At 39.8% G+C, this 15,776-nt stretch overlaps 1 protein-coding gene across 2 annotated transcripts in view; it reads left to right on the top strand.

Annotated features, from left to right (window-relative positions):
• The window catches only part of paxbp1 (PAX3 and PAX7 binding protein 1), a 59,380-nt gene that overhangs the window by 36,022 nt on the left and 7,582 nt on the right, over positions 1-15,776 (top strand). For both annotated transcript variants that reach the window (XM_038987426.1, XM_038987427.1), the window contains exons 9-12: positions 9,154-9,265; positions 11,625-11,740; positions 14,210-14,409; positions 14,529-14,676. In XM_038987426.1, the coding sequence (XP_038843354.1) occupies positions 9,154-9,265; positions 11,625-11,740; positions 14,210-14,409; positions 14,529-14,676 (576 nt within the window). The remainder of the gene's footprint in view (positions 1-9,153; positions 9,266-11,624; positions 11,741-14,209; positions 14,410-14,528; positions 14,677-15,776) is intronic.

Genomic DNA, 15,776 nt, shown 5'->3' with positions numbered 1-15,776 from the left:
ATAGACCAGGACAGTTAATCAAACAGAGAATGTTTCTACATTACGACAGTAGACCAGGACAGTTAATCAAACAGAGAATGTTTCTACATTACGACAGTAGACCAGGACAGTTAATCAAACAGAGAATGTTTCTACATTATGACAGTAGACCAGGACAGTTAATCAAACAGAGAATGTTTCTACATTACGACAGGAGACCAGGACAGTTAATCAAACAGAGAATGTTTCTACATTACGACAGGAGACCAGGACAGTTAATCAAACAGAGAATGTTTCTACATTACGACAGTAGACCAGGACAGTTAATCAAACAGAGAATGTTTCTACATTACGACAGTAGACCAGGACAGTTAATCAAACAGAGAATGTTTCTACATTACGACAGTAGACCAGGACAGTTAATCAAACAGAATGTTTCTCCATTACGACAGTAGACCAGGACAGTTAATCAAACAGAGAATGTTTCTACATTACGACAGTAGACCAGGACAGTTAATCAAACAGAGAATGTTTCTACATTACGACAGTAGACCAGGACAGTTAATCAAACAGAGAATGTTTCTACATTACGCCTATAGACCAGGACAGTTAATCAAACAGAGAATGTTTCTACATTACGACAGTAGACCAGGACAGTTAATCAAACAGAGAATGTTTCTACATTACGACTATAGACCAGGACAGTTAATCAAACAGAGAATGTTTCTACATTACGACAGTAGACCAGGACAGTTAATCAAACAGAGAATGTTTCTACATTACGACTATAGACCAGGACAGTTAATCAAACAGAGAATGTTTCTACATTACGACTATAGACCAGGACAGTTAATCAAACAGAGAATGTTTCTACATTACGACAGTAGACCAGGACAGTTAATCAAACAGAGAATGTTTCTACATTACGACAGTAGACCAGGACAGTTAATCAAACAGAGAATGTTTCTACATTATGACAGTAGACCAGGACAGTTAATCAAACAGAGAATGTTTCTACATTACGACAGGAGACCAGGACAGTTAATCAAACAGAGAATGTTTCTACATTACGACAGTAGACCAGGACAGTTAATCAAACAGAGAATGTTTCTACATTACGACAGTAGACCAGGACAGTTAATCAAACAGAGAATGTTTCTACATTACGACAGTAGACCAGGACAGTTAATCAAACAGAGAATGTTTCTACATTACGACAGTAGACCAGGACAGTTAATCAAACAGAATGTTTCTCCATTACGACAGTAGACCAGGACAGTTAATCAAACAGAGAATGTTTCTACATTACGACAGTAGACCAGGACAGTTAATCAAACAGAGAATGTTTCTACATTACGACAGTAGACCAGGACAGTTAATCAAACAGAGAATGTTTCTACATTACGACAGTAGACCAGGACAGTTAATCAAACAGAGAATGTTTTTTACATTACGACAGGAGACCAGGACAGTTAATCAAACAGAGAATGTTTCTACATTACGACAGGAGACCAGGACAGTTAATCAAACAGAGAATGTTTCTACATTACGACAGTAGACCAGGACAGTTAATCAAACAGAATGTTTCTACATTACGACAGTAGACCAGGACAGTTAATCAAACAGAGAATGTTTCTACATTACGACAGGAGACCAGGACAGTTAATCAAACAGAGAATGTTCCTACATTACGACAGGAGACCAGGACAGTTAATCAAACAGAGAATGTTTCTACATTACGACAGGAGACCAGGACAGTTAATCAAACAGAGAATGTTTCTACATTACGACAGGAGACCAGGACAGTTAATCAAACAGAGAATGTTTCTACATTACGACAGGAGACCAGGACAGTTAATCAAACAGAGAATGTTTCTACATTACGACTATAGACCAGGACAGTTAATCAAACAGAGAATGTTTCTACATTACGACAGTAGACCAGGACAGTTAATCAAACAGAGAATGTTTCTACATTACGACTATAGACCAGGACAGTTAATCAAACAGAGAATGTTTCTACATTACGACAGTAGACCAGGACAGTTAATCAAACAGAATGTTTCTACATTACGCCTATAGACCAGGACAGTTAATCAAACAGAGAATGTTTCTACATTACGACAGTAGACCAGGACAGTTAATCAAACAGAGAATGTTTCTACATTACGACAGTAGACCAGGACAGTTAATCAAACAGAGAATGTTTCTACATTACGACTATAGACCAGGACAGTTAATCAAACAGAGAATGTTTCTACATTACGACAGTAGACCAGGACAGTTAATCAAACAGAGAATGTTTCTACATTACGACTATAGACCAGGACAGTTAATCAAACAGAGAATGTTTCTACATTACGACTATAGACCAGGACAGTTAATCAAACAGAGAATGTTTCTACATTACGACTATAGACCAGGACAGTTAATCAAACAGAGAATGTTTCTACATTTCGACAGTAGACCAGGACAGTTAATCAAACAGAATGTTTTTTACATTACGACAGTAGACCAGGACAGTTAATCAAACAGAATGTTTTTTACATTACGACAGGAGACCAGGACAGTTAATCAAACAGAGAATGTTTCTACATTACGACAGGAGACCAGGACAGTTAATCAAACAGAGAATGTTTCTACATTACGACAGTAGACCAGGACAGTTAATCAAACAGAGAATGTTTCTACATTACGACAGTAGACCAGGACAGTTAATCAAACAGAGAATGTTTCTACATTACGACAGTAGACCAGGACAGTTAATCAAACAGAGAATGTTTCTACATTACGACAGTAGACCAGGACAGTTAATCAAACAGAGAATGTTTCTACATTACGACTGTAGACCAGGACAGTTAATCAAACAGAGAATGTTTCTACATTACGACAGTAGACCAGGACAGTTAATCAAACAGAGAATGTTTCTACATTACGACTATAGACCAGGACAGTTAATCAAACAGAGAATGTTTCTACATTACGACAGGAGACCAGGACAGTTAATCAAACAGAGAATGTTTCTACATTACGACAGGAGACCAGGACAGTTAATCAAACAGAGAATGTTTCTACATTACGACAGGAGACCAGGACAGTTAATCAAACAGAGAATGTTTCTACATTACGACAGTAGACCAGGACAGTTAATCAAACAGAGAATGTTTCTACATTACGACAGGAGACCAGAACAGTTAATCAAACAGAGAATGTTTCTACATTACGACAGGAGACCAGGACAGTTAATCAAACAGAGAATGTTTCTACATTACGACAGTAGACCAGGACAGTTAATCAAACAGAATGTTTCTACATTACGACAGTAGACCAGGACAGTTAATCAAACAGAGAATGTTTCTACATTACGACAGTAGACCAGGACAGTTAATCAAACAGAGAATGTTTCTACATTACGACAGTAGACCAGGACAGTTAATCAAACAGAGAATGTTTCTACATTACGACAGTAGACCAGGACAGTTAATCAAACAGAGAATTTTTCTACATTACGACAGTAGACCAGGACAGTTAATCAAACAGAGAATGTTTCTACATTACGACAGTAGACCAGGACAGTTAATCAAACAGAGAATGTTTCTACATTACGACTATAGACCAGGACAGTTAATCAAACAGAGAATGTTTCTACATTACGACTATAGACCAGGACAGTTAATCAAACAGAGAATGTTTCTACATTACGACAGTAGACCAGGACAGTTAATCAAACAGAGAATGTTTCTACATTACGACAGTAGACCAGGACAGTTAATCAAACAGAGAATGTTTCTACATTACGACTATAGACCAGGACAGTTAATCAAACAGAGAATGTTTCTACATTACGACAGTAGACCAGGACAGTTAATCAAACAGAGAATGTTTCTACATTACGACAGTAGACCAGGACAGTTAATCAAACAGAGAATGTTTCTACATTACGACTATAGACCAGGACAGTTAATCAAACAGAGAATGTTTCTACATTACGACAGTAGACCAGGACAGTTAATCAAACAGAGAATGTTTCTACATTACGACTATAGACCAGGACAGTTAATCAAACAGAGAATGTTTCTACATTACGACTATAGACCAGGACAGTTAATCAAACAGAGAATGTTTCTACATTACGACTATAGACCAGGACAGTTAATCAAACAGAGAATGTTTCTACATTACGACAGTAGACCAGGACAGTTAATCAAACAGAGAATGTTTCTACATTATGACAGTAGACCAGGACAGTTAATCAAACAGAGAATGTTTCTACATTACGACAGGAGACCAGGACAGTTAATCAAACAGAGAATGTTTCTACATTACGACAGGAGACCAGGACAGTTAATCAAACAGAGAATGTTTCTACATTTCGACAGTAGACCAGGACAGTTAATCAAACAGAATGTTTTTTACATTACGACAGGAGACCAGGACAGTTAATCAAACAGAGAATGTTTCTACATTACGACAGGAGACCAGGACAGTTAATCAAACAGAGAATGTTTCTACATTACGACAGTAGACCAGGACAGTTAATCAAACAGAGAATGTTTCTACATTACGACTGTAGACCAGGACAGTTAATCAAACAGAGAATGTTTCTACATTACGACAGTAGACCAGGACAGTTAATCAAACAGAGAATGTTTCTACATTACGACTATAGACCAGGACAGTTAATCAAACAGAGAATGTTTCTACATTACGACTATAGACCAGGACAGTTAATCAAACAGAGAATGTTTCTACATTACGACAGGAGACCAGGACAGTTAATCAAACAGAGAATGTTTCTACATTACGACAGGAGACCAGGACAGTTAATCAAACAGAGAATGTTTCTACATTACGACAGGAGACCAGGACAGTTAATCAAACAGAGAATGTTTCTACATTATGACAGTAGACCAGGACAGTTAATCAAACAGAGAATGTTTCTACATTACGACAGGAGACCAGGACAGTTAATCAAACAGAGAATGTTTCTACATTACGACAGGAGACCAGGACAGTTAATCAAACAGAGAATGTTTCTACATTACGACAGTAGACCAGGACAGTTAATCAAACAGAGAATGTTTCTACATTACGACAGTAGACCAGGACAGTTAATCAAACAGAGAATGTTTCTACATTACGACAGTAGACCAGGACAGTTAATCAAACAGAATGTTTCTCCATTACGACAGTAGACCAGGACAGTTAATCAAACAGAGAATGTTTCTACATTACGACAGTAGACCAGGACAGTTAATCAAACAGAGAATGTTTCTACATTACGACAGTAGACCAGGACAGTTAATCAAACAGAGAATGTTTCTACATTACGACAGTAGACCAGGACAGTTAATCAAACAGAGAATGTTTCTACATTACGACAGGAGACCAGGACAGTTAATCAAACAGAGAATGTTTCTACATTACGACAGGAGACCAGGACAGTTAATCAAACAGAGAATGTTTCTACATTACGACAGGAGACCAGGACAGTTAATCAAACAGAGAATGTTTCTACATTACGACAGTAGACCAGGACAGTTAATCAAACAGAGAATGTTTCTACATTACGACAGGAGACCAGAACAGTTAATCAAACAGAGAATGTTTCTACATTACGACAGGAGACCAGGACAGTTAATCAAACAGAGAATGTTTCTACATTACGACAGTAGACCAGGACAGTTAATCAAACAGAATGTTTCTACATTACGACAGTAGACCAGGACAGTTAATCAAACAGAGAATGTTTCTACATTACGACAGTAGACCAGGACAGTTAATCAAACAGAGAATGTTTCTACATTACGACAGTAGACCAGGACAGTTAATCAAACAGAGAATGTTTCTACATTACGACAGTAGACCAGGACAGTTAATCAAACAGAGAATGTTTCTACATTACGACTATAGACCAGGACAGTTAATCAAACAGAGAATGTTTCTACATTACGACAGTAGACCAGGACAGTTAATCAAACAGAATGTTTCTACATTACGCCTATAGACCAGGACAGTTAATCAAACAGAGAATGTTTCTACATTACGACAGTAGACCAGGACAGTTAATCAAACAGAGCATGTTTCTACATTACGACAGTAGACCAGGACAGTTAATCAAACAGAGAATGTTTCTACATTACGACAGTAGACCAGGACAGTTAATCAAACAGAGAATGTTTCTACATTACGACAGTAGACCAGGACAGTTAATCAAACAGAGAATGTTTCTACATTACGACAGTAGACCAGGACAGTTAATCAAACAGAGAATGTTTCTACATTACGACTATAGACCAGGACAGTTAATCAAACAGAGAATGTTTCTACATTACGACAGGAGACCAGGACAGTTAATCAAACAGAGAATGTTTCTACATTACGACAGGAGACCAGGACAGTTAATCAAACAGAGAATGTTTCTACATTACGACAGTAGACCAGGACAGTTAATCAAACAGAGAATGTTTCTACATTACGACAGGAGACCAGGACAGTTAATCAAACAGAGAATGTTTCTACATTACGACAGGAGACCAGGACAGTTAATCAAACAGAGAATGTTTCTACATTACGACTGTAGACCAGGACAGTTAATCAAACAGAGAATGTTTCTACATTACGACAGTAGACCAGGACAGTTAATCAAACAGAGAATGTTTCTACATTACGACAGTAGACCAGGACAGTTAATCAAACAGAGAATGTTTCTACATTACGACAGTAGACCAGGACAGTTAATCAAACAGAATGTTTCTACATTACGCCTGTAGACCAGGACAGTTAATCAAACAGAGAATGTTTCTACATTACGACAGTAGACCAGGACAGTTAATCAAACAGAGAATGTTTCTACATTACGACAGTAGACCAGGACAGTTAATCAAACAGAGAATGTTTCTACATTACGACTATAGACCAGGACAGTTAATCAAACAGAGAATGTTTCTACATTACGACAGTAGACCAGGACAGTTAATCAAACAGAGAATGTTTTTTACATTACGACAGGAGACCAGGACAGTTAATCAAACAGAGAATGTTTCTACATTACGACAGGAGACCAGGACAGTTAATCAAACAGAGAATGTTTCTACATTACGACAGTAGACCAGGACAGTTAATCAAACAGAGAATGTTTCTACATTACGACAGTAGACCAGGACAGTTAATCAAACAGAATGTTTCTACATTACGACAGTAGACCAGGACAGTTAATCAAACAGAGAATGTTTCTACATTACGACAGGAGACCAGGACAGTTAATCAAACAGAGAATGTTTCTACATTACGACAGTAGACCAGGACAGTTAATCAAACAGAGAATGTTTCTACATTACGACAGGAGACCAGAACAGTTAATCAAACAGAGAATGTTTCTACATTACGACAGGAGACCAGGACAGTTAATCAAACAGAGAATGTTTCTACATTACGACAGTAGACCAGGACAGTTAATCAAACAGAGAATGTTTCTACATTACGACAGTAGACCAGGCCAGTTAATCAAACAGAGAATGTTTCTACATTACGACTGTAGACCAGGACAGTTAATCAAACAGAGAATGTTTCTACATTACGACAGTAGACCAGGACAGTTAATCAAACAGAGAATGTTTCTACATTACGACAGTAGACCAGGACAGTTAATCAAACAGAGAATGTTTCTACATTACGACTATAGACCAGGACAGTTAATCAAACAGAGAATGTTTCTACATTACGACAGTAGACCAGGACAGTTAATCAAACAGAGAATGTTTCTACATTACGACAGTAGACCAGGACAGTTAATCAAACAGAGAATGTTTCTACATTACGACAGTAGCCCAGGACAGTTAATCAAACAGAGAATGTTTCTACATTACGACAGTAGACCAGGACAGTTAATCAAACAGAATGTTTCTACATTACGCCTATAGACCAGGACAGTTAATCAAACAGAGAATGTTTCTACATTACGACAGTAGACCAGGACAGTTAATCAAACAGAGAATGTTTCTACATTACGACAGTAGACCAGGACAGTTAATCAAACAGAGAATGTTTCTACATTACGACAGTAGACCAGGACAGTTAATCAAACAGAGAATGTTTCTACATTATGACAGTAGACCAGGACAGTTAATCAAACAGAGAATGTTTCTACATTACGACAGGAGACCAGGACAGTTAATCAAACAGAGAATGTTTCTACATTATGACAGTAGACCAGGACAGTTAATCAAACAGAGAATGTTTCTACATTACGACAGGAGACCAGGACAGTTAATCAAACAGAGAATGTTTCTACATTATGACAGTAGACCAGGACAGTTAATCAAACAGAAGGGGTGTCTCATATTTATAAATAAAGTACTTTTTCTGATCCTGGTGTCAAATGCAGAAATGGCTTTTTCATGAAAAATGTGTTGCATATTTATTTAGTCAGTGCAAATTGTGTGTTGTCTAGTTCAGTCAGGTGAATGATTTGGAGGTGGGGGGTAGTCTAGAATTTGAGCCAGGTGGGGGTGGGGCGTAGTCTAGAATTTGAGCCAGGTGGGGGTGGGGCGTAGTCTAGAATTTGAGCCAGGTGGGGGTGGGGCGTAGTCTAGAATTTGGGCCAGGTGGAGGTGGAGCGTAGTTTAGAATTTGGGCCAGGTAGAGGTGGTGCGTAGTCTAGAATTTGGGCCAGGTGGAGGTGGGGCGTAGTCTAGAATTTGGGCCAGGTGGAGGTGGGGCGTAGTCTAGAATTTGGGCCAGGTGGGGGTGGGGCGTAGTCTAGAATTTGGGCCAGGTAGGGCGTAGTCTAGAATTTGGGCCAGGTGGAGGTGGAGCGTAGTCTAGAATTTGGGCCAGGTAGAGGTGGGGCGTAGTCTAGAATTTGGGCCAGGTGGAGGTGGGGCGTAGTCTAGAATTTGAGCCAGGTGGAGGTGGGGCGTAGTCTAGATTATGAGCCAGGTGGAGGTGGGGCGTAGTCTAGAATTTGGGCCAGGTGGAGGTGGGGCGTAGTCTAGAATTTGAGCCAGGTGGAGGTGGGGCGTAGTCTAGAATTTGGGCCAGGTGGAGGTGGGGCGTAGTCTAGAATTTGGGCCAGGTGGAGGTGGGGCGTAGTCTAGAATTTGAGCCAGGTGGTGGTGGGGGGGGATCTCTGTCCCGTCCTCAGGTCTCTAACCTTTGACCTGTCTCTTCCAGGTAAGGCTGTGATGGCTCCTAACCTCATGTCTCTTGACTCGTTTGGGAGAGACAGGACAGTCTATCAGGAGCACGCCAGACAGAGAAGGATCGCTGAACGAGAAGCCAGACGGTACGATGCTACGTTAAATATCAATATTCAGTCAGTTTAAATGTATATTTTTTTATTTAACCAGGGAGGCCAGTTGAGTACAAGTTCTCATTTACAACTGCGACCTGGCCAAGATAAAGCAAAGCAGTGAGACACAAACAACAACACAGAGTTACACATGGAGTAAACAAAACATACAGTCAATAACACAATAGAAAAATAAAGTCTATATACAGTGTGTGCAAATGGCGTGAGGAGGTAAGGCAATAAATAGGCCATAGTAGCGAAACTATGTTGGTGAGGGCTTTCTATCAGGAGAATGCCAGACAGGAGGATAGCAGAGCGAGAGGCACGAGGGTACTACCCTTAGCTGACGCATTAAACCCAAACGGCACCCTATTCCCTATATAGTGCACTACTTTAGACCAGAGTCCTATGCCACCCTATTCCCTATATAGTGCACTACTTTAGACCAGGGCCTATAGGTGTCTAGCTGGAGCTCAAATTTAACAGCTGAATCCACCTTCACTCATAGTCTTAAATGGATATTTCACTTTTTCTCTCCAGAGTTTGTCAGTTGTTTTTATTCCAGGACACAGGACACTCCCAAGGTCTGAAAACATGTGAAATATCTCTTTAAACAGAGCTCTGCTGTCCCCTAGTGTTAAGTTGAAGTTATCACAATGTACTCATCGTATCAAACATACTGTGAATACAAACCCCTTTACCATAGTCTTGACTCCTTGGGGTGAGTCTCAATAAACAATCCCCTTTACCATAGTCTTGTCTCCTTGGGGTGAATCTCAATAGTCTGAAGCTCCTCCGTCTCCTTTATCTGCGCTGATGTGAAAGAGCTGGATTGGTGAAAGTAAATAGCTGGTAGGCATCAATCACTGAAGGAGAGGGAGGTCACTGCATTATTGAGATGCCCCCATTCCTGTTAGCAGTTCTGAATGACCCAAATGGGTGTTATCAATACAACAAGAAGTTGAACCAGTGGTTGCAGGGGGATTTATCCTTGAAAAGTTGAGTATTGCTTTCTAAAGCTGAAGGTATCTCCAGACTTACTTATGCTGCCCGGTCCCCCCTACACGCGGCCCGGTCCCCCCTACACGCGGCCCGGTCCCCCCTACACGCGGCCCGGTCCCCCCTACACGCAGCCACCCACGCAGCCCGTCCCCCCCACATCTTGACAACAAAATAGGTAAAGCGGTTGACCAGATGCTTTTCAACTTTATCTGGAAAAATGGTACACATTATATTAGGAAATCTGTCGTTATGAAAACATGAATATGTTGGTCTCAATTTATGGGATTTTCCTGCTTTGAATAATACTTTTAAGATAAACATTCTTTAAAGAATCCAACTTCAATTTGAAATTTCATCCCTCATTATATCTTCTCCCGTTTTGGTGACTTCAATTTTATCTTACTTTGTAACTATAACATTGATAAGATTCCTGCTAAATAGCGTGGTCGTTAATATATATAAACATAATTTTTCCCCACATAGGTATTTCATTTGGAACAATAAGGACATTTTGTATAGAAACAAGTCTTTTATTTTCTATAGAACTGGTTCAATAATCATATCCTGCTGGTGAGTCAACTGTTTAATACAGGGAAGACTGTTAGTCAATTATGAGGAATTTAAAAAAATCTCGTTACTATATCCCTGTTACACCTAGAGAGTTCGTCTTTGATGCTATTCCATCTGGAACTCTCATGTTATTTAGAGGTGTAACCAGACCTCACCTTCTGGACCTACCTTCGCTTAATCCTGTTGACTCTCCAATAGGAAAAATATGTTTCTCCTTGCTCCCTCAGAACAATAGGTCTTTGCTTTATTTTAAAGGGAGATTGTATCCATTCCTTATGTCACAAGTTACTGGAATACATTGGTCACTAATATCTGTTGGGGAAAAAGTCTGGTTATTACCACACACATATCTGCTTGTTAACGAGGTGAGAGAGGACTCTTTCAGAATGATCCATAAGTATTACCCCTGTGATTCATTACCTGAAGAAACTTTTAAAAAGACATTAACATTGATTGTACTTTTTCAGTTGAGCATCCAGAAACAGCATTTTTATTTTGGCTTTGTCTACAGGTAAAACAATTATGGAAAGATATTTACAGTTTTATAATTGTTAATATTCTTGATGCCTTTTGTTTCTTATGGGAGATGCTCGGTTTCCTTAACCATAATAAAGATAAAGGAAAAACAATTTTACCTCAAATCTAATTGTGCTAATGTTGTGCTAATTTCATATTCATAAATGTAAATTCACTAATAAAAAAAACCACTCTTCCGTGTTTTCTATTAAATAAAACATAATGTCTTGTGTGATTGGCTGACGTTGTTTGTGGGCGGGTCTAGAACGCGGCGGCGGCAGGCGCGGGAGCAGAACGGGAAGAGGGCAGAGCATCTAGAGGGGCTTTCCTCCGACGATGAGGAGACGTCGACTGACCTCACATCGTACTGTCTGGAGAGAGGTACCTTCAGACCCTTCTACCTCTCACCTTCTGGCCCTTCTACCTCTCACCTTCTGGCCCTTCTACCTCTCACCTTCTGACCCTTCTACCTTCTGGCCCTTCTACCTCTCACCTTCTGGCCCTTCTACCTCTCACCTTCTGGCCCTTCTACCTCTCACCTTCTGGCCCTTCTACCTCTCACCTTCTGACCCTTCTACCTTCTGGCCCTTCTACCTCTCACCTTCTGGCCCTTCTACCTCTCACCTTCTGACCCTTCTACCTTCTGGCCCTTCTACCTCTCACCTTCAGACCCTTCTACCTCTCGCCTTCAGACCCTTCTACCTCTCACCTTCTACCTTCTACCTCTCACCTTCTACCTCTCGCCTTCTGGCCCTTCTACCTCTCACCTTCAGACCCTTCTACCTCTCACCTTCAGACCCTTCTACCTTTCACCTTCTGGCCCTTCTACCTTCAGACCCTTCTACCTCTCGCCTTCTGGCCCTTCTACCTCTCGCCTTCTGACCCTTCTACCTCTCGCCTTCTGACCCTTCTACCTCTCACCTTCAGACCCTTCTACCTTCACAATGTTTAATTTGGATATTCTGTTCAGATCCTAAAGCTTTCTGCTTTATCTCCAGTAGTACTATTAGTAGTGGTGGTTGATCTGGGGTTGGTATTGAGTTGTCCTCTTGGCCAAGTCCACCTTTGTAAAATATGTCTTCTGACCTCAATTGGACTTCCTGGATAATTAAAGGTTAGATTCAATAGTGTGATATGTTTATATCCAGTTCGTATAGTGTGATATGTTTACGTCCAGGTCGTATAGTGTGATATGTTTACGTCCAGGTCGTATAGTGTGATATGTTTATATCCAGGTCGTATAGTGTGATATGTTTACATCCAGGTCGTATAGTGTGATATGTTTATCTTGTTTACATCCAGGTCGTATAGTGTGATATGTTTATATCCAGGTCGTATAGTGTGATATGTTTATATCCAGGTCGTATAGTGTGATATGTTTACATCCAGGTCGTATAGTGTGATTATGTTTACATCCAGGTCGTATAGTGTGATTATGTTTACATCCAGGTCGTATAGTGTGATATGTTTACATCCAGGTCGTATAGTGTGATTATCTTTACATCCAGGTCGTATAGTGTGATATGTTTATATCCAGGTCGTATAGTGTGATATGTTTACATCCAGGTCGTATAGTGTGATTATCTTTACATCCAGGTCGTATAGTGTGATTATGTTTACATCCAGGTCGTATAGTGTGATATGTTTACATCCAGGTCGTATAGTGTGATATGTTTATATCCAGGTCGTATAGTGGGATATGTTTACGTCCAGGTCGTATAGTGGGATATGTTTACGTCCAGGTCGTATAGTGGGATATGTTTACGTCCAGGTCGTATAGTGGGATATGTTTACGTCCAGGTCGTATAGTGTGATATGTTTATGTCCAGGTCGTATAGTGTGATATGTTTATATCCAGGTCGTATAGTGTGATATGTTTACATCCAGGTCGTATAGTGTGATATGTTTATATCCAGGTCGTATAGTGTGATATGTTTACTTCCAGGTCGTATAGTGTGATATGTTTACATCCAGGTCGTATAGTGTGATATGTTTACATCCAGGTCGTGATATGTTTACTTCCAGGTCGTATAGTGTGATATGTTTATCTTGTTTACATCCAGGTCGTATAGTGTGATATGTTTATATCCAGGTCGTATAGTGTGATACGTTTACATCCAGGTCGTGATATGTTTACATCCAGGTCGTATAGTGTGATATGTTTATATCCAGGTCGTATAGTGTGATATGTTTACATCCAGGTCGTATAGTGTGATATGTTTACATCCAGGTCGTGATATGTTTACTTCCAGGTCGTATAGTGTGATATGTTTATCTTGTTTACATCCAGGTCGTATAGTGTGATATGTTTATATCCAGGTCGTATAGTGTGATACGTTTACATCCAGGTCGTGATATGTTTACATCCAGGTCGTATAGTGTGATATGTTTATATCCAGGTCGTATAGTGTGATATGTTTACATCCAGGTCGTATAGTGTGATATGTTTATATCCAGGTCGTATAGTGTGATATGTTTATCTTGTTTACATCCAGGTCGTATAGTGTGATATGTTTACATCCAGGTCGTGATATGTTTACTTCCAGGTCGTATAGTGTGATATGTTTATCTTGTTTACTTCCAGGTCGTATAGTGTGATATGTTTATCTTGTTTACTTCCAGGTCGTATAGTGTGATATGTTTATCTTGTTTACTTCCAGGTCGTATAGTGTGATATGTTTATCTTGTTTACTTCCAGGTCGTATAGTGTAATATGTTTATCTTGTTTACTTCCAGGTCGTATAGTGTAATATGTTTATCTTGTTTACTTCCAGGTCGTATAGTGTAATATGTTTATCTTGTTTACTTCCAGGTCGTATAGTGTAATATGTTTATCTTGTTTACTTCCAGGTCGTATAGTGTGTGAGAGTAAGAAGGTGTTTGAGGACGTGCTGGAGGACTTCCATTCTCTGGACAGTATCAAGAGTCGTTTTGAGGTGTGGAGACATCTCTACTTCACCTGCTACAGAGACGCTTACATAGGACTGTGTCTGCCCAAATTATTCAACCCCTTAGTACGACTACAGCTCATCACGTGGAACCCTCTACAGGTACGTGATACGGTAGTGTGTGTGTGTGTGTGTGTGTGTGTGGGGGCGGCCTTTACTGGCCACAATTTTTAATTTGACCCAAGTAAACAAAACAAGATGTCTCTTCTCTCCCTCTCTAGGAGAAGTGTGCTAACTTCGAGTACATGTTGTGGTTTGAGTCGCTGTTGTTCTACGGCTGTGAGGAGCAGAGTGGGATGAAGAAGGGAGACGTGGACATCAACTTACTGCCGGCTATAGTGGAGAGAGTTATACTGCCAAAACTAGCAGGTAATACATCAACCTGTCTGTTATAGTGGAGAGAGTTATACTGCCAAAACTAGCAGGTAATACATCAACCTGTCTGTTATAGTGGAGAGAGTTATACTGCCAAAACTAGCAGGTAATACATCAACCTGTCTGTTATAGTGGAGAGAGTTATACTGCCAAAACTAGCAGGTAATACATCAACCTGTCTGTTATAGTGGAGAGAGTTATACTGCCAAAACTAGCAGGTAATACATCAACCTGTCTGTTATAGTGGAGAGAGTTATACTGCCAAAACTAGCAGGTAATACATCGACCTGTCTGTTATAGTGGAGAGTTATACTGCCAAAACTAGCAGGTAATACATCAACCTGTCTGTTATAGTGGAGAGAGTTATACTGCCAAAACTAGCAGGTAATACATCAACCTGTCTGTTATAGTGGAGAGAGTTATACTGCCACAACTAGCAGGTAATACATCAACCTGTCTGTTATAGTGGAGAGAGTTATACTGCCAAAACTAGCAGGTAATACATCAACCTGTCTGTTATAGTGGAGAGAGTTATACTGCCAAAACTAGCAGGTAATACATCGACCTGTCTGTTATAGTGGAGAGTTATACTGCCAAAACTAGCAGGTAATACATCAACCTGTCTGTTATAGTGGAGAGAGTTATACTGCCAAAACTAGCAGGTAACACATCAACCTGTCTGTTATAGTGGAGAGAGTTATACTGCCAAAACTAGCAGGTAATACATCAACCTGTCTGTTATAGTGGAGAGAGTTATACTGCCAAAACTAGCAGGTAATACATCAACCTGTCTGTTATAGTGGAGAGAGTTATACTGCCAAAACTAGCAGGTAATACATCAACCTGTCTGTTATAGTGGAGAGAGTTATACTGCCAAAACTAGCAGGTAATACATCAACCTGTCTGTTATAGTGGAGAGAGTTATACTGCCAAAACTAGCAGGTAATACATCAACCTGTCTGTTATAGTGGAGAGAGTTATACTGCCAAAACTAGCAGGTAATACATCAACCTGTCTGTTATAGTGGAGAGAGTTATACTGCCAAAACTAGCAGGTAATACATCAACCTGTCTGTTATAGTGGAGAGAGTTATA

Source organism: Salvelinus namaycush, unplaced genomic scaffold (assembly GCF_016432855.1).
Source record: "Salvelinus namaycush isolate Seneca unplaced genomic scaffold, SaNama_1.0 Scaffold728, whole genome shotgun sequence".
Lineage (NCBI taxonomy): Eukaryota > Metazoa > Chordata > Actinopteri > Salmoniformes > Salmonidae > Salvelinus > Salvelinus namaycush.
This window is presented reverse-complemented; position numbering and strand designations above follow the sequence as displayed.